The following is a 20,189-nucleotide window of genomic DNA, read 5'->3' on the forward strand; positions in this document are numbered from 1 at the left end:
TCAAAATTGTTGCATTTGAGGGAGATTTAGCCCTCACTTGTGAGACACTTTTTAGGACACCATTTCAGTCACAGTGGAGAATAGGTTACAATCTTTGTCAGCTAGACACACACACCAAAAAAATAATTAATGAACACTTTTAAAACATCTGATCTCAATGGGCAAAAATACCATGCTGGATATCTATACGGATATGGACTGGGTAATGTGTTAGGAATGAAAGGATGGCACATCATATGATGTGCCACCTACAGAGGGCTAAATTCAAAGACCCCCAAAAATCAAAGGAAAAAAAAAAAAAAAAAAAAAAAAAAAAAAAAAAAGCAGCTAGCTAGTGCATTTTGCTGAAATTTCACTGCAACAAAATGGTCCTCAGTAGTTCTATGGCCCCCAAAATGCTTGTATGCCTAACATCCCTGGCTACATGCTCTCGCCACATGAGACCAGGCATTGTCATGGACCAAGAGGAACCCAGGACCCACTGCACAAGTGTAGGGTCCGACAATGGGTCCAAGGCTTTCATCCGATACCTAATGACAGTAAGGGTGCCATTTTGTAGCCTGTAGGGGGTCTGTGCGTCCCTCCATGGATATGCCTCCCCAGACCATCACTGACCCACCACCAAACCAGTCATGCTGAACAATGTTACAGGCAGCATAAAGTTCTCTGCAGCTTCTCCAGACACTTTCACATATGCTCAGGGTGAACCTGATCTCATCTGTGAAAAGCAAGGGGCACACCCCCCCACTTGATACATTCAGCAACCCACATTACCCAAGGTCTGTGCACAGATAAGACCATTCCAGACTTGAGGCAGCAAAAGTGCCTAGCCTTTAACGCTCATCCCAGTCAGATGTCAAAGCCTTCCAAGACAATCAACTCTAAGGCCTCATGCACACTGCATCTGTCAAACAGCCATTTTACAGGCATTTGATTTTTCTGCTGCCAAACAGACCTGTTGGCCTATGTCCATGCACACATGTGTTTTACAGGCAGCAAGCACTATAGATTTGTGTAATTGGCGTGTGTGTGTAATATATATATATATATATATATATATATATATATATATATATATATATATATATATATACACACACACACACACACACATCCACACATACATATATACACACACAAGCCAATCTATTAACAGCCCCCACACACTAAAATGCAACTCAGTGCTAGGCATGTTTAACCCTTTACCCAATGGAGCAGAAAAGTGAATGTTCTGGCCAACGAAACAAAATCGCTTGACATGCATCTACACGCCATTGGGAGAAAAACACAAAAAAATGCTAGAGCATTTTTGAAGCCACTTTTCTCATGCGGAGAAAGGTTTAAGCCCTAGTGTGCATGAGGCATAAGATTAAATTGCCACTAGGCATTTTAGGCTGCACTTTACAAGAGCATGGACTTTTAGCTGCAAATTTTCAGAACCCCTGCATTGAAGGCGAACTAGGCAAAGGAGCTGGCCTAAAACTCTGCAATTCAATATCAGCCATAGCCAAAGATTGCTATGGCTTTAAAGTTCTGCAAAGTTGAAACCAAGTTTAAGAAAGACCAGGTGACTGGTAAAGGCTTGGGGGATACATGGACATTTGTTGTGTCCCTCTTGGGAACCCCCAGCCCCATTGGTTTTCTCCCTCACTTCCAGTGAGATACAGGTCACAAGCTCCTTTTTTTAAAAAAAAAAAAGAAACACCTGACAAGATTTGGCTGTCTTTCCCAAACCTCATAGGGCATCACAGCAACAGTCCAAGTGATACTGTAACCCGACAAGTGTAATTCCTTCCTACCAACTGTTATCAGAGCAACATTAGTCAAACCACACATTTAGGCTCTGCCCCAGATTCGTTTTTTTGGCCAAAAACAAAAAGTCTACTCCCAGCACATGTTGCATAATACCCATTTGTAGGAGAGAGTTCATTTCTGAAAGACACAAATTTGGCCTCTTTAGTGCCACGGTGGCCTCTTTAGTGCCACGGTGGAATAAAAACCAGAGCCAGCTATGGAAAAAGGTTTATTTAAGCATTTGCCGTTTTAAAGTCGCATGGTTTGACTCCTGTGACGCATCCATAAGCCTAGAACAGCTAAAGCCACAGACCCAACAACTCCAGCAGTTACTAGTGCTCTGACCAGGTCCAATCTGGAGTGCTGTGTGGGATCAGTACCTGGAAAAAAAAAAAAAAAAAAAGTAAATAAAATAAAAGTCTTACAGCCACAATGGAGAACCCCCCACACACACACACACCTTCTAGTTTAAGCATTTCTTTATCATGCTCAGAAATGAATGCAACAGGTCCTTGAGAAGTCACTGTGTTCAGAGATGTCAGATCCTGGCGTTCAGCCATTCTCCCTGAAAAATTGGGATAAATAGGTTTCCCAGAACAAACAAGGGTTTCCCTTTTGGGCGCCGCCCCCCCCCCTGTATAAAAATACTCACTTCTCCTTTGCCCACAAGAAGCCTCACAGTTGTCCATGGTAGAAGGAACACAAACAGAAGCACTGCAGTGAAAGTATACCTGCAAACAGGTCAACAGTTAAACCACAGGGAGGATTAAATATTTAATAATAAAAAAAAAAAAAAAAAAAGTGTTTACCAGGCCTTCAAGGGCAAGCCGAGTACTGAAGTCAACAAATGTGAAGGTGTTTACAAGAAAACGCTTGTAGTAGTTTGGTAAAGGTACAACCAGTGAAGCCGTTCCAACAGAAATCAGCCTGCTAATGTAGTTGTCTCCATCAAAAGGGCAACTGAAAGATAATAAATCATTTAAAAGAAGAGTTCTACATAAAAGGTATTCTAGATCATTTTGTGCTACCGGTTTCTCACCTGTCAAACAATATGGGCCATTGAGGAAGGAGTGTAGGATCTGCAGAGTTGGTGGCCCAGCAGTCATTTAAGACCAGGAACAGGTTTGGGTCCGTTCTCCGTATGATGCGGACCTCCAGGTAGACCGGTTCTCTGAGCACTTTGACCACAGGATAGTCCCCCTCACTGTAGTATGATCCATAGGCAAGATCTGCATTACATAAAGAACAGTTACACATGCAGGACCACAAGCATTTCTCTCCCACCCATAACTAAAAGATTTGCAACATACAAGTTGTATGAATTGCAGGCAAGTCCCCATATACCCAGTGTAGTGAACAGGCTCAGATGATACAAATCTCCATGTGTATGTTTTCCATGCATATCGGCGGTCTTCAGCTTTATATATTCACGTTACAAATTCTCTTCCGGTCAGCACTGGGATACAGCCAATTGGGGGGGCATACCCCCACTCTACATTGGCAAAAAAAAAAAAAAAAAAAAAAAATACAGTAATGTGCCTCACTGCAAATGCTAGTTACGGGTCGGGGCTTTTGTACTTTTGTCCAGTTATATAAATGCATAGGCACGCCATGCGCCGGAGTGAAAAAACCAACCAGGCATATTTACAGGTTAACACATGATCAGGAGATTTTCTATACAGCATTATCTGCTTACAAAAGTGTTTTAGTGGACATTGGACCCAAGCTCCAGGTTCCTGGCATTAAGATTGAAAAGCATTTAAAGTAGGCTGCTAATGCAACAAAGAAAAACCAAGCAGCCTTTGCACAAAAGACACCCATCAGCATTTATCGGAGAGGGACATCCTAAAGGTTTTATGGAAGCTAGGATATCAGTCTGAGTGACTTTACAGCAGTTATCCTCCCTCCTGTCTGCTCAACAGCTAGCCTGAGCAGATATGGGCTGCAGTTGGGATGAGACGAGTGCACTGTTCTGCAATCCTGCTGGCTCCTGGAGTTGAGTCACTGGGAAACAGTGCCTTGGAGGACTGCAGTTAGGCTTGCTCCATAGTGAGCTTGGTAAACAGAACCCCAGTTGTCAGAAGTGACAGCCAAGTACACCGACACACCCTTATTCATGTTTATTCCCAGTTTGAAATGTTGCAAGTATGGGAGGGGGGGGGGGGGGTGTAATTGATCCCCTGTTGATTTTGTACATTTGCCCACCAACAAATTGTCTATAATTTTAATGGTAGATTTAACAGCGAGACAGAAACAAAAAGTAAAATTTGATTTGCATTTTAATGAGTGAATTAAGCATTTGATCCCCAATTAGCTCATTACCTGTATAGAAGACACCTGGGAGCCAGAAATCTTGCTGAGTGTAGGAGCACTCAAAGGGAGTGCTCCTGATCTCAGCTTGTTACCTGTAACAAAAGACACCTGTCCACTGAAGCAATCAGATTCCAATCTCTCCACCATGGCCAAGACCAAAGAGCTTTCTAAGGTTTCTAAGGATGTCAGGGACAATATTATAGACCTACACACGACTGGAATGGGCTATAAGCTTATCGCCAAGCAGCTTGGTGAGGGTGAAAGTTGGTGCTATTATTCGCAAATGAAACAAAACAGTCAGTCAATCTCCCAGTTGATCTCACCTTGTGGACTTTCAATGATTATGTGCAGGGCCGCTGATAGGTCAGTACAACTGGCCCTGTTGTACCGGGCCAGGCTAGCAGGGGGGCCCGGGCAGCCTCGACAGTCAGAAGTAACTAATGTTATTTTAAAAAAAAAAAAAAAAAAAAAAAAAAAAAAAAACCTCCACAGCACCCCTGACCGCTAGTCACCCCCCCCCCCTGCTTTCTACTTTTTCTTCTTTTCTTTTTTTTTTAAGTAGGCGGCAGCACCAGCAGGACGGGACTATTTCCTCTATTTCGAGCACGGAACAGTATCTCTTCTCTTGCGCGCCCGCTCCGGCTCTGCTGAATCTAGTCCCGGCCGGCCAGCTTGTCCTTCCCTGGCTGGCGCCGCGGAGAGATTCGTCTCCCTCCGCTGTTCTCCGCCTGACAGCTTCTTAGTCCCGCCCGGCGTGACGTCATTTACATGCCGGGATGAGAGAGAGCCGAGGAGAGGCTGTTGCTGCAAAGACCTACAAGGAGCCAGTGAAGCCCCAGTGCAAGTAAGTTTGCAGAGGGTGGCTAAAAACCTTACATAAGGCAGTGTTGTCAAACTTGTCACAGTGGCTTTGCTATGTTAACAGACTGCCCTGAAGTTAACACTTTGGGGGGGGGTTTACTTTGCAATGGTATTTTCAATATGCAGCATGGAGGGGGTTAATGTACTGCCACTTATGCATTGGTGACCAGTGGCAGTTAAATTTAACCCCTCTGTGCTGCATTAGTCACACCAGTGTCAGTGTTTATTTCCACTACGTGGTGCACAGGCCCGGACTGGGACAAAAAATAGGCCCGGGCATTTTGGATTAGGCAGCCCATGACATGCTAACTGACACCTCCAGCAGAGAGCATGCAGGGAGGTGGAGAGCACAGGGAGGGTGGTGGAGACCATGGGGAGAGGTGGAGAGCACTGGGGGGGTGGCAGGTTGAGAGCACTGGGGGGGGGGAGGTTGAGAGCACTGGGAGGGGGTGGCAGAAAGCACTGGGAGGGGGTGGCAGAAAGCACTGGGAGGGGGTGGCAGAAAGCACTGGGAGGGGGTGGCAGAAAGCACTGGGAGGGGGTGGCAGAAAGCACTGGGAGGGGGTGGCAGAAAGCACTGGGAGGGGGTGGCAGAAAGCACTGGGGAGATCACGAGGAGGCAAAGTGTATGAGAGGTGTAGAAGGAACAGTGGGGGCGGCTGCATATAAAAAATCATTTTCTCAATCTCCCTTCTGCTGTATTGGAATGCCTGATTCTCCTCTACCTCCCGCAGCCTCAAGCATTCCAATACAGCAGAAGGGAGACAGAAAAAGATTTTTTATATGCAGCCGCCCCCACTGCTCCTCCTATCCAGATTACAGGAGGGGGGGGGCTGCACTCACGTTTTCTGCTATATCCGGGCCGGTGTAAGGAGCAACAGGTGTCCACTCTGGCTCCTCTCCCTCGCAGTCACGCCCCCCGGCCGTGGAGAGGCCGAAGGCTTCTCATCTAGCTCCTCCCCCCTGTGTTTACGTCCACCCGGGAGGCCGCGGAGAGGCTTGATGAGCGGCGCGGGTTTAAAGAGACTTGTGCCCCGCGACTTGCGGCCTCTCGTGGCCGCGGCCCACCGGGCGAATGCCCGGTTTGCCCGATGGCCAGTCCGGGCCTGGTGGTGCAGCATGAAAGGGTTCATAAACACTGACACTGGTGTCACTAATGCAGCACAGAGGGGGTTTAACTGCCATTGGTCACCAATTCATCAGTGACCAATGGTGTATTTGATACTGCCCACCTCCATACACTGCACCCCTCATGTACATACCACCCCCTCCATACACTCTGCACCCCTCTCATGTACATACTACATGCCTCCATAGACTTCACACCCACCTCCATACACTCCGCACCCCTCTCATACCACCCACCACCATACACTCTGCACCCTGGATAATAAAACTTATAACTGGCTGGAGAAAAAATAAATATCACTTGTAGACAAATCTGCTCTTTGTTTCAAGGCGGGGTCTGGGAAGGGGCCAAGGGTGTGGCTGAAGGAGGGATCAGGGGTGGAGCTGAAGGGGGCCTCATCAGGTATGCTGTACGGGGCCCCATGATTTCCATCAGCGGCACTGATCATGTGAATGGGGAGGGATAAGCCCAGAACTACACAAGAGAATCTTGACAATCTCAAGGCAGTTGGGACCATAGTCACCAAGAAAACAATTTGCAACACTACACCATGAAGGCCTGCAAGGTTGCCCTGCTCAAGAAAGCACATGTACAGGCTTGTTTGAAGTTTGCTATTGAACATCTGAATGATTCAGAGGTGTACTGGTGAAAGTGTTGTGGTCAGATGATACCAAAAGTGAGCTTTTGCATCAAAGCAACGTGTTTGGAGGAGGAATGCTGCCTATGACCCCCGAAGAATACCATCAAACATGGGAGGTGGAAACATTATGCTTTGGCGGAGTTTTTCTGGCAAGAGGACAGGACAAATTTACCACATCACGAGACAATGATGGGAGGCCACGTACACAATCACATGAACAAGAAGCCCATCAAATCCTGGAGGGGGGGGGGCACTAGTTTTTTTTGTTTTTTTTTAAACACCCACATTTTTTTTTTTTATATTAATCTGGTCTCTCCCCGTTAAAAAAAAATTAGACTAATCATCTATCAGTGGTCAAATTTACTGAATCAGCAGGGGGGGGGGGGGGGGGGGGTGAGACTCAAATATTTTCCCCTTACACCCCTCCACCTGCTTTAATATATTGTGCCAAATTCATGAAGGATCTGCAAAACATTTAGTTTTGCAGTGACTTGAGCACCAAATTCAGTTAGACAACAAGCCATTTCTCATTGTGGTGCAGCAAATGTGGAAAAAGTCACATTGAAAGTTCATAAGTGGAGCAAATTAAAGCTCTTGTGAATCCTTGTTTTTTTCACCTTCACGCATCCAATGACATGAGTGCCGGGGCCAAGTCCGGCATTCGTGTCTATAGATGCAAATGCTGGACTCTGTAGCGCACCCACAAGGCAACCTCCTGGAAGAGTGTTTCTCCTACGGGAAGGGGGGGGGGGTCTGATGCGAGGAGCCACCAAGGGATCCCCAGAAGAGGAGGTTCGGGGCCACTGCAAAACTAGCCGCACAGTGGAGGCAAGTATGACAAATTTGTAACCCCCCCCCCCCTTTTAAGATCACTTTAAAACCAACCTCTCGTACAGAGAACTGGGGCAGACTTTATGAAAGTGTTATGTTGATTTAGAAAGTGTGCAAGACTTGTGCCACAGTAGAGTACAAGTTCTAGACACATACTTTGATTTTGGTGCATGTTACACCACCTTAGAATGCATAAGACCCTTACAGAATATTTGGCAGTCTATATGAATTCTGGGGATCAGGTCAAGCCCATACCATTCCCCATTGTGGAAAAGGCACCAGGCTGAACCTCTGTGCCAACTGTATGCAGAAGTGTCCATTGGAGGCATAAGTAGACGTCAGGGCCGTTTGAAGGAATTAGGGGGGGCCCCCCCCCAAGCAAAATGGACATGGAGGCCCCCCCCCCCCCATGCACGCACAGCGCAGAACCACACCAAGCAGAAAACCAACAGCCGGGTGGATGGAAGGGGTGATGGTGGGGCAAGATGAATCACTAGTGCCCCAGCATAGCATGAAATATACAGGAGGAAAGAAGGAGCGAGGAAAGAAGAGGAGCGAGGAAAGAGGAGCTCGGCCAGGCTTCAGCCTGAAAGGGGAAGTTGGGGGCCCCAAGCAATTGTTTGCTTTGCCTGTCCTGTAGCGATGGGCCTGGTAGACGTTACACCGCTAACCAAATTTTAACAAGTTACCAAAAAAATTGGTTACATTGATTTGAAATAAGGGATGAGAAATGACCTGTGTATATAGCACCTTAAAGGTTATATCTTTTTGTATGTGGCACTTTTCCACTACAAAGTATAGGAGACAATTTACTGAAAGATCCACTTTGCCATGCCAAGTGTACATGGTTAATTCTGCATTACACCAACATAGACAATAGACTAGCAGCATGTTGGCTTGCTCATGGCATTTTGTGCAACAAGTTTTTTTTTTTTTTTTTATGGACCATAATCTCACCTTTTGCAATCCTCATTTCTAGCTCAAGAGGTCCAGATGTACTAACAGGAAGAGGTGGTGGCAAGGTGTTCACTGTCACAGCCAGCGGTACGGTGCCCGACTGAATGTAGCTGCAGCGCACAGTCACCCTAGATAAACAGAGCATTAGATACCAGTGCTTTACTATGCTTTTAACAGGTTTAGTCATCTTACCTCATTGTACTGTCCCTAGTGATAGAAGATCCCTGCCATGTCTGTATTCCCCTTACAGCTTCAATAGTTGTCTCATAGGTCATTGGACTACCAGGCACCTGGTATGAAATTAGGAGGAAATGTCAGAATAGGCAGGCAGTGAGCTTTTACACCAATGCTCAATTTTTTTTTTTGTGCTATGCAAATTCCTCCTTTAGGAAACACACACACACACACACGTGTAGCTTAAAGCTTGTGGGCCCTGATGCAAAAGTTGACTTGGGGCCCCCCCAGATTGTGGCTGACTTGTAAAGGAATGTGATTTCAGCCCTGCTGAGGAGAAGCAGTATAGAGTACTGTAATGGGAAAGGAGCTCAGCAGCTGGGCATAGCATGCTGGGCAGAGGAGGTGCAACACCATGTGACAAAATATGAAGCCTGTAGCCCCTCAGGTGTTAAGAGAGATTTGTTTTAGCAGTTTCTGAAGTTTCCTTGGTCAGTGCTGGTAGGTGTTGGGGGGTGGTCACTTCCTGATGGGTGTGTGGCTTTCCCCCCCCCCCCAGTTTTCAGGGAAGTGGGATAAGTGGACATGGGGGGGGGTACAGAGAATCCCAGCTGGTGACTAGGGGACACTGAGCGATGTCTTACCTCACCAGTGAGATCAGTCCCATCGTTTCTACAGGACGGCACTCTAACTCAGAGCTCGATTACCATTCCATGTTGCCAGCACACAGCACAGATACTTACCCATCCTGGGCTGTTCTCATTCCGTGCTCCTCTACACAGGAAATGGCTCAGAGCTTCTCCCCAGCCAATGAACACAGAGGCGTGTGGACTGTGGAAGTCCAGAAGCGTGGCTGTGGGGCTCCTAGGGCAGATCAAAGCTAGGCTTTGTGGAGAATATGATAATGACAGGGAGCTAGGGGGCAGGGTTGCAATTGTGACCCCTGCAACCCCTTATGCTACGCCCATGCACACAAACACTTGCAAAGGTGTGAATCCAGTTTGTACTGTATGCAATAATTTAGACATGTGCAGTTCATTTTGAATTGAAAGGGACACATTGTTCTTTGAGATATTCAAATGTATCTGAACAGTAACAAAGTTTAAAAGATTCTGAAATTTGATTATTTTTTTTACACACACACACACACGTTTAAAGTAAGCATGTTCTAGATGACCACAGGAGTAAGTTGAAGTTGTGCAATATTGGGTACTACTAGTATGACCAATAGAAGCCATCTCATGACACCATGCCAGTTTAAGATAAAGTGATTATCCTCATTTTCAAGTAGTGAAGCGACCCATTTTTAGCTTCACCATGTGAGGTCACAGCTCGAGCGAAAATCAGTTTAATTATAAATGCAGAGTTAAAAGGGGTTGTAAAGGTTTGTTTATTTTCTAAATAGGTTTCTTTAAGCTAGTGCATTGTTGGTTCACTTACATTTTCCTTCAATTTCCCTTCTAAATGTCCCCCCCCCCCTTTGTTTGAATTTCTCACTTCCCATTTCTCCTCAGTAAACTTTACACCATCATCCGAGTGGTGGAAATTAATTTAGAACAGCTTATTGAACCTGAACAGGAAGTGAGAAATTCAGACAAAAAAACATTTAGAAGGGAAATTGAAGGAAAAAAGGTAAGTGAACCAACAATGCACTAGCTTAAAGGAACCCATTTAAAAAAAAAAAAAAAAAAAAAAAAAAAAAAAAAAACTTTGCAACCCCTTTAATATATTTGGCCCAAAAAGTTACTACAAGCATCGGTGACCCTCCAATCTCAGTACCACCAATTATGATTGAATATGCTAGAGGTTAGCCTTGCAGGTACCATGACTGACTGTGGCAGACTTTATGACCAAACGCCAGTTGATAGATATATTGCAATACCCACCTCATATGCATTAGCACAGGATAACGGAAATCTGAACACAGCAAAGGAGTCACTTGTAGCCACTGAAAGCTGAGAACAGGAGGACTTGTCCAAACCAATCACATGGACCGAGTTCAGAAGCAAAGATGGCTTGGTCAGATCTTTGGACACTGCAATCACCATGCTGTTATCAAGTGAACACTGTGTGGTCACTGTAGGAAACAGATGTGTGTCAGTATATAGATCACATTTGCAAGCAAGTCATAAGTCTACAGAATATTCTGGACATTAGGCTATTTTGAATGGATGAATCCCACCTCAGATTGTGGCAGAACAGCCCAAAAGGCAAGTCTTATACCAACCCTGGAAATGCTTAAAAGTATGGCTTGGTTAATAGACATGTGCAATTCATTAAGTTTCCAATTTTAGATTTTCGAATTTTGCAATTTTGTATTGTCAAATTTTTCAAAATTAAGTTGGAAAATTGAAAAATCAAAAGTTCGAAAATGGGAAATTTCAAGCCCAAAAAAAAAAAAAAAATTTAAAAAAATTAACACATTTTTCGGCAGTGCACATGTCTATAGTTACCAACAGGGCAAGATAAAGAATACATTAGAAAGTCACTCAAATTAACCATTGAAAAACTTAAACCAATATTTGGCCAAGCTTGTTCTTGAGTGGGCTTCAGGTCAAGTAATTTCCTTAGCCAAGGCTGAGATGCTAGCAACTGCAAGAATGGATCAATAAAGTTCTCTACAAGTTAGCCATGGGCATACTATCCCCAACCCCACATCTTTAGAGTGAAAAGCAATAGCTCACTTACACTTGTTGCCAAAGAAACAGGGCATTGTGGCATCATTTGAGGAATAGCAACATCCCATCGCCTCACAGATGTCTCTAGTTACAGGAGTTTCAGCACAGGCCAGTTTGTCCACTTGACTGACGGCAGAGCAGACGGCAGGGCTAGGGGCATCCATAGCTTCTAAACAAGAAAGAATAGCTTCCAACAATGACCAGTACATCTACTTCCATGCAGTTAGAACTTCAAGGTACAGAAAAGCTTTGGTTTTGAATAGAAGCAAAGAATCTAAACTACTAGGTTGTTCTCCATTTCCCCTTACTGTGTCCCGGTGACCACCCAAAGTAGGGTAAGCAAGCCAAACAGCTCTTCATTTCAGAGGAATAGGACATTAGGATTCCTATTTACAAAACATGATTTATGTTACCATTCTGTATTGGGCATTTTTTCTCCATCTTGTGTTGCTGCTCAACTGTATCGGTCCCATTTTCTTCTAGAAGCAGGACCATCATATACTCTTCATCCTATCAAAAAGGAACAATTTTTTTTTTTTGAGTAAGCATTTATAAAATTCACCAACTGTAGCATCCCCTAGTTAGTGTGCAAGTGAGTCTCTGTACATTGTCAGACTTGGCAGGTCTGTTTTTCCTAGGTTAGGGTTTTAGTGACACAGGGAGGCCAGTATGACTCACAGGCAGCAATCTGGTACATCCCCTTACTTCTAGAAACTGGTAGAAGATGCTAGGATTGAAGTGGAGATGAGGAGCTGCCTATAGTATTCTGAGGGCCCTTACTAATCCCCAACAGATGGGTTGTCAGGTCCCCTCAGGGCTGCCGATAGGCCAGTACAACTGGCCCTGCTGTACCTGGCAGCTTTTAAGTTATTTTTTGGCTAAAACATAGGTACTTTAAATCTACCCCCCCTGCTCCAACTTGCCAGGGTGTATCAATAAATCTTCCAACCCCCCCCCCCCCCCCCCGGGTTAAGGATAGAGCCCCCCCCCCCCCCCCCCATTAGAAACCATGGGAGCCCCATGCAGCAGCCTACCTAACAGAAGCCTTGGGGAGCAACTCCAGTGGAGCGTGTTAGGCCATCGGTGGTCCTTGAGGGAGTCCCTAGTCGGGGGGGGGGGGGGGGTTGAGTGACCATGGACGCAGAAGGGACCTTCTCTACAAAAGTGTCCTGAACAGAGGTACAGGAGCAAGGTTGTGGACAGCCAGGCAAAGCTCAAGGAAGTTGCAGTCAGATGACTGAGTGCAAGCAGTCTGGAAAGACTGGAGTCTTAGCCAGGAGGGCCAGCTGCAGCCAGGAGGGCTGGCAATGCTGGGATCAGTAGTCACAGGAGTAGGACAGCTGAGCACTGGGACTTTTGCTACACAACCACAGTCCCTGCCTTTAAAGGGTATTTGCTACAAGTCTAATGGAGACTGTTAGACCATCTAAACTATGCCAGCTGGTCCTGGGAGTTGCTCTACAAGCAAGATTGTGCTAAAGGGAGAAGTGTATATAAAGGCTGCATATAGTTCAGTGATGGCAGACCTTGGCACCCCAGATGTTTTGGAACTACATTTCCCATGATGCTCATGCACTCTGCAGTGTAGTTAAAGCATCATGGGAAATAAAGTTCCAAAACATCTGGTTTGCCACTACTGATATAGTTTGTCCCTGAAGAGTTCTGTTTTTTGATCAAGTGGGCATCCCATTATACCCACAACCCTATCAAAGTTAAAATTTGCCTAATAAAAACAAAGCTGCAAGGACTGTTTGACTCCAGCGTGTGGTGGAAAAATTTTGGTATGCCTGGCTGGGAGATACCTTCATTCACAAGCAGCTCCTGCAGGGGTAACGCGACACTAAACTCAGTCATCTCTGGAGTCGGAGCCTGCTTGCTCAAAAACCTGATGATCTAGGCCCAAAAGCCTCTTCATCCACCACGACTCATGAGGTACTTATATTGGGCAAGTTACAATTATTTTACACCCCCCCCCCCCCCCGTCCCTACAGACAGCACAGGCACATTATATCACCATGCGTGTAGAGACAACATTTTAGTTTGAGAAGCGAAAAGTGTCAAGTTAATTAGCAATAGAATATTCCCTTTATTTACATCCTGGACACAACAGAAGTGAAGACACAAATTATACTTCGAGGGAGGTCCCTTATGACATTGCCACCAAAGAGAAAAATGAAACTGTTCACTGCAGCATACAAAAGTTCAGTACTTCCTTCTCTCCAAAGAGAAAAAGGTTAGACGTCTTCACTGCTTGCCGACCAGCCGCCGCAGTTATACAGCGGCAGGTCGGCTCTGCTGGGCGAGAGCACGTAGCTATATGTCACCTGGCCCAGCAGCCAATAGGGGTATGCGCGATCGCCGCCGGACACCCGCGATCGCTCATTACAGAGCGGGGATCGGGAGCTGTGTGTGTAAACACCGGTCCCATCAGGGGAGAAATGCCTGACCATCTGTTCATACAATGTATCACCTGGAGACTGTTAGACCAATGTATTAACAGCAATCAGTCATTTCCCCAGTGAGAACACACCCAGGGAACATACTTGACCCTTTCCCTGCCCCCTAGTGTTAACCCCTTCCCTGCCAGTGGCATTTTTATAGCACTGATCGCTATAAAAATGCCAATGGTCCCAAAAAGGTGTCAAGTGTCCGCCATAATGTCACAGTACCGAAAAAAAAAAAAAAAAAAAAAAAGCCAAAAAAACTACCCCCCCCCCATTTTGTAAACGCTATAACTTTTGCGCAAACCAATCAAACGCTTATTGCGATTTTTTTATGCAATATATGTAGAAGAATACGTATCGGCCTAAACCGAGGAAAACATTTTTTTATATATATTTTGGGGGATATTATAGCAAAAAATATAATTTTTCTCAATTGTCGCTCTATTTTTGTTTATAGCGCAAAAACTAAAAAACCGCAGAGGTGATCAAATACCACCAAAAGAAAGCTATTTGTGAAAAAAAAAAAAAAAAGCCAATTTTGTTTGGGAGCCATGTCACACGACCGCGCAATTATCAGTTTAAGCGGCGCAGTGCCGAATCGCAAAAAGTGCTCTGGTCTTTGGGCAGCAATATGGTCCGGGGGTTAAACTATCACACTGGTGTTTTTCCAGGCGCTTTAGCTCCAAAAACATCGCCTGAAAGAAAGCCTTATCTACAATCCCAGTGTGAAAGCCAGAGTGTGCTGCTCTGGCAGGGTATATAAAAAAAAAAAAAAAAAACCACACAACCACACACCCTACACTGCTAGTATTAGCGGCGCTTTACCAGCTTTTTCAGGCACTGTGAAAGGGCTTCAAGAATTTACCACCAACTAACATTGCTCAGAACAAGTTTAGCATTTTTTCTGAATTCCAATTAGGACAACTGGCCAATTTTAAGTTGGCTCAGGACAGGATATTAAACACAAACACATGTAATGCTTACCACTTCTCTTACGTAGCATCCATCATAGGCAGCACCAACCACAATCATGTTGTTAGGTCTCTGCCCTACCCAGAGCCCGCAAGCAGAGTCATTTTCTAGACTCTGAAATTCATCCTGGAAATCTGAACAGAACATGCCAGTTAGCAAGATGCATTTTAATTATGGTTTGACATAAAGGCTGACTAGCACCAGTGTCTTCTCACATACAGTACATATAAAAAGTCCAAGACTGGTAAACAAGTCAGAAGCCCTCCACAGTATTTCAGTCCTTAAAACCAAGGCCTACAGTCCCCCGTCAAAACACACACACACACACACACACACACACACACACACACACACACACACACACACACACACACACACACACACACACACACACACACACACACACACACACACACACACACACACACACACACACACACACACACACACACACACACACACACACACACACACACACACACACACACACACACACACACACACACACACACACACACACACACACACACACACACACACACACACACACACACACACACACACACACACACACACACACACACACACACACACACACACACACACACACACACACACACACACACACACACACACACACACACACACACACACACACACACACACACACACACACACACACACACACACACACACACACACACACACACACACACACACACACACACACACACACACACACACACACACACACACACACACACCACACACACACACACACACACACACACACACACACACACACACACACACACACACACACACACACACACACACACACACACACACACACACACACACACACACACACACACACACACACACACACACACACACACACACACACACACACACACACACACACACACACACACACACACACACACACACACACACACACACACACACACACACACACACACACACACACACACACACACACACACACACACACACACACACACACCCACACACACACACACACACACACACACACACACACACACACACACACACACACACACACACACACACACACACACACACACACACACACACACACACACACACACACACACACACACACACACACACACACACACACACACACACACACACACACGGCATTTACATGGGCATACATTGTCCGTTCTTATGTCGGTATTTGGATGCAGCAGCTGCATACATACATGTAGCCACTGGTCCCAGTTTGACAGCCATGTAGATGTGGCCTTGTGGCTCCAACTGCAGACTACTTTCAGGACATGTGCCTACATGGCTGTCAAGAGTGGAACAAATGGCTGCGACCATGCATCATCCAAATAGATGTAGCACCTGGCTACTTTTATAGCAGGTGCTGCTGTAAATATAGAGGAGGTCAGAGTTATGGCCCGTACACACGATCCGAATATCGGACGAAAACGATCATCCGATGAAGAATCGTAAGATTTTCGGATCGTGTGTACACTACTTTCGAGAGCCGATCACGACTGTTCATCCGATATTTTTCGATCGGACATGCACGAAAATTTTCCTCGTACGATGTAAGATCGTACGATTTTCGTTTAGTCAGTACAGTTGTCGTCCGACAATACAAATACATTACAACACATGACATCACTTCCGATTATTTTTTTTGGTCGTACGAGAATTTGTGACTTTATAACCTATTTCACTTTACTTGCGACTATTAAGCGAAAAAAGTCGTACGATCCTATGTACGATATTCGGATCGTGTGTACGGGCCATTAGTTGCCTCTGACCATGTTTATTTGGCAAAATTTAGGGCCTCCGAGCCAGTTTTGGCTGTACTGTGTTGCCCATGCTTGTTGTCTGGGGACTCTCATCCCCCTAGACAGCAGGTGGCAACAGTGAGGTCAGGGTCATGTGGATGCTTCTCTTTGGCAGCCAACCAGGAGGGTTGATCGCCTCGCTGTGCAGAGGCATTTAGGGGCAGACGCCATTAGTTTGGGTCGTTGTCCTCGCCGCCATCCGCCTGGGCAGACGTCCTAACACCCCTGTGTGTGGCCCTCCTGGCCGGGGAGGGGGGGGGGTGTTTGAGTGTTTCTGGCTCTGGGACCACTTTCGTCTGGAGCAACTAAATTACCTGCAGGCCCGGTGGGTAGACTGGGTCTGCAATGGGTCCTGCGCTGTCCGTCCCGAGGGAGGAAGCCGACCGATCAAGAACTTGTCCAGGGGGAATACCAAGCACGAGGCTGGCATTTCGGAAGAGGCCCGTCGAAGGACCCATTGTTTCTGGGAGGCTGGATGATGGTCGCCTACCAGTCCTGAAATTACAAAAGTTGTTTGAAGGAGATCCGGGTGCTAAATCCAGTTTGAGAAGGATTTCCGACCAAGAATATCTCTACCCTTTGGGAAGGTCTGTGGCAGGGACTTCGCTAAAGCTCCAAGTGACACTCCGGCTGCTAGGCCGGTGAGAGGCCTATACTGGTGCACTGTACCCACTCTGGCTAGAATAGCGAAGAAAGTTGTCGTTGGAAGCAGGACCGTTTCCAGTTAACCCTGAATCCGCCATCTTCCATTTCTTCTTTCCCCTCACCTAGTACTACTTTTACCCATTGGGAAATAAAGCACAGAAAAAAACAGTGTGGACATTAACTTTATTACAGCTTTCATCCAGTACCCTGGACGGCAGAAGGGAGGTAGTGTGCCACCCAAATCAAACCAGCCGCTCCTTCGGGGGTAGTGCATACATAACCCTTTGCATGGATGTACATGTAGCGCTCACCCCCGAAAGGAGCCGCTGGTTATTGAAAGGGGTGGCAGATCTACCTCATGGCTCGCTCCGAATGTCCAGGAATGAATGATGCGCACAGCAGCAGTAAAGGAATGTCCACGAATAAATGTCTCTTTATGTGCACTTTATTACCCAGCCCGGTAAAAGAGTTAACAGGTGATGAAATGGGTAGAGATGAAAAGGGAGGAAAACAGCACAAAATGGCGTCTGCCTCATAAGTACCCTCTCCCAGCATGCCCAAACCTCCTGATTGGTCGCTGGGAGAGAACACCCAAACCTCAGCTCTACTGCTGCCACCTACCGCACCGGGAAAACACCCCAACACAACAGAATGAGCCCACAGCACAGCCAAGCTGAAACAGAGACCCTAATCAAATGGTTGCAATTGGAATCAGTCACTTACACTCTGATTATCCCTTAAATTTCAATAGCACCGGTTACCTTGGAAGTAGCCAGGCGCCACACACACACACACACACACACACGTGAATCAAACCTTAAGCTACAGTGTGAACGTCTGCCGATCGTAATTTATCATCTTCTCATGTGGAGGCTCATGCAGACAGGCATCAACACCTGTAGCACATGAAAGAGCACCCCTTATGTGGCTTAAAGGGTCATTAAAGGAAAAATGACTGTTAACTATTATGTCTCAATACCCTGTAAACTGATTCCTTTTAAAAACGATTAAAAATAGATAAAAATCAATCATATAATGTGCCTCTAGTTTCACTTTTGTTTTTGCAGCTAGCTTAGTTTTTGCATGTAATTTAATGCCTCTGCTGGACAGAGCCATAGAGAGTGATGGTTAGGAAAACAAAACTAGAATCTCCCAGTACTGTGGTGATCAGGAAACAGACAACCAGGAAGTGTCCAGAAAAGAGCAGAATTACAGCAACAGAGCAAAAGCGAACAATGAGGACATGAAACCAGGACTGCAGTAAGGTAAAGGAAGCTATTTAGCTTAAATTTTTTTTTCCTTTAGTGACCCTTTAAGTCGCCAGGTTCTATATGCAGGCAGCCCATGTCTATTGGGCTAGAATGGCTGCACAACAACAGCTTCGTATCCCAGTTAACAGTGTTTGGGGCTGCTCACCCACACAGCTGGCAAGTTGGGAGTTGTAGTTGTGTCAATGCAGCATCCCAATAGACAAAGGGGTTGCCTGCATACAGCACCTAGTACCCAGGCAGCCATATCGCTAGATTGTGGGGAAAGTATTAAAAAAAGTCTTTTAACACAACAGCCAGAACTCTGCTTTATGCAACCTAAATGACAGTTTGTACATTTGCAACCTGATTTTGAAATCCAGGGAGCAAACTGGCAAGGACACACACACACACAGGGTTTATTTTTGACATCTGTGTCCCATTTGAGAGATTAGCCTTTACTTCCTGTCCTATAGCCAAAACAGGAAGTGAGGAAATTCCTGTAGATTAAGGGAATCCAGAACTAGACCCCATTTGGATTTTTTTTTTTACTTTCAATGACAATGGTAAAACAGGACAAATAAGGTGAATCTTTTTAATGAGGACAGCAATAAAAACTGACAGGGGGTTCCAATCCCGCTCCACGACCCAAACCCAAAAGCACAACTGACCTATTAAAGGTGGATGGGGGGGGGGGGGACCACTCCTGCTGAGCTATTGTGTTCTGACAGCAGGGAGACTTGCACTATAGCCAGCTGCGCTGATTGTGCAGAAATTTTGTTAAAACGTTAATTGGCCAAATGATTTCCGTGCAGCCAGCCTATCTATACACTGAAATTTGGCTGCTCCCTGCTGAACTAGATGAATTTTGATCCATGCATGGCTGGCTATATAGAACTTTAGCAGCAATTTACTATTTTCTGCAGGAGAACAATTGTGTGCACTGGCAACCTCTCATTTCTTTGTATAGGGCTTTCCACCTGCAGACGATTGCATAAATATTACCAAGGCTTCTATAGAAATTGGTATTATGAACATAACTATGGTTGGCAATTTCCACCCCTTCACCCACAATAAGGGAAGCGAGTGTAGTTTTAAAAACAACTTACCAAGCACAAACACAGCATCTTCAGCAGAGATAGAAAACAATAACTCCATTTCGTTCGGAGAACAGTGGAGGTGAGATGAATTCTCCCAATATCCTTTCGCATCACACAACAGCCATGCCACACTCCAAAGCAGCAGTGCTAACCCTACTCCTGCCCTAAAATAAAACATTTTTTTACACTGCTTCCAATGCTGAGGTTCAGCCCTGACCAGAGATTTATAGTCTGCAGAGAGGGCAGGGCTTCAATCTGTTTGAACAGGGAGTAATATGCACACAGGTGATCCTAATACAATTTGGCCTTTGGCACAGGCACATCATCATGCAGCCCCTCTGCTGACAGGCTGTAAAGTCTATGGCCTCCTGCACAGTGAGGGTCAATTCACACTATATACTATGACAGCCGTTTTACAGCATGGTAAAATGTCTGGCACCACAGGGACACAAAAGGAAAAAAATTCCTATGTGTCCCATTCACACTGCTATGCAGCCTATGGCTGTGCTGCGATAAAAATCTGTGTTTTATCGCAGTTCATTGGGCCGAAT

General features: G+C 45.6%; 1 protein-coding gene across 1 annotated transcript; it reads right to left on the reverse strand.

The window, feature by feature from the left end:
* Positions 1-2,010: 2,010 nt before the first annotated feature.
* LOC120932572 (zona pellucida sperm-binding protein 4-like) lies at positions 2,011-19,849 on the reverse strand. Its single transcript, XM_040345056.1, has 12 exons — positions 19,648-19,849; positions 14,806-14,927; positions 11,791-11,887; positions 11,388-11,546; positions 10,586-10,776; positions 8,718-8,815; positions 8,526-8,653; positions 2,834-3,023; positions 2,604-2,754; positions 2,447-2,525; positions 2,255-2,359; positions 2,011-2,174 (listed from the first exon to the last, which is right to left on the reverse strand). Exons 1-12 carry the CDS (start codon positions 19,814-19,816, stop codon positions 2,044-2,046), a joined length of 1,620 nt encoding a protein of 539 aa, XP_040200990.1. The 5' UTR covers positions 19,817-19,849; the 3' UTR covers positions 2,011-2,043.
* Positions 19,850-20,189: the final 340 nt, after the last annotated feature.

The sequence above is a fragment of the Rana temporaria genome, chromosome 3 (assembly GCF_905171775.1).
Source record: "Rana temporaria chromosome 3, aRanTem1.1, whole genome shotgun sequence".
Lineage (NCBI taxonomy): Eukaryota > Metazoa > Chordata > Amphibia > Anura > Ranidae > Rana > Rana temporaria.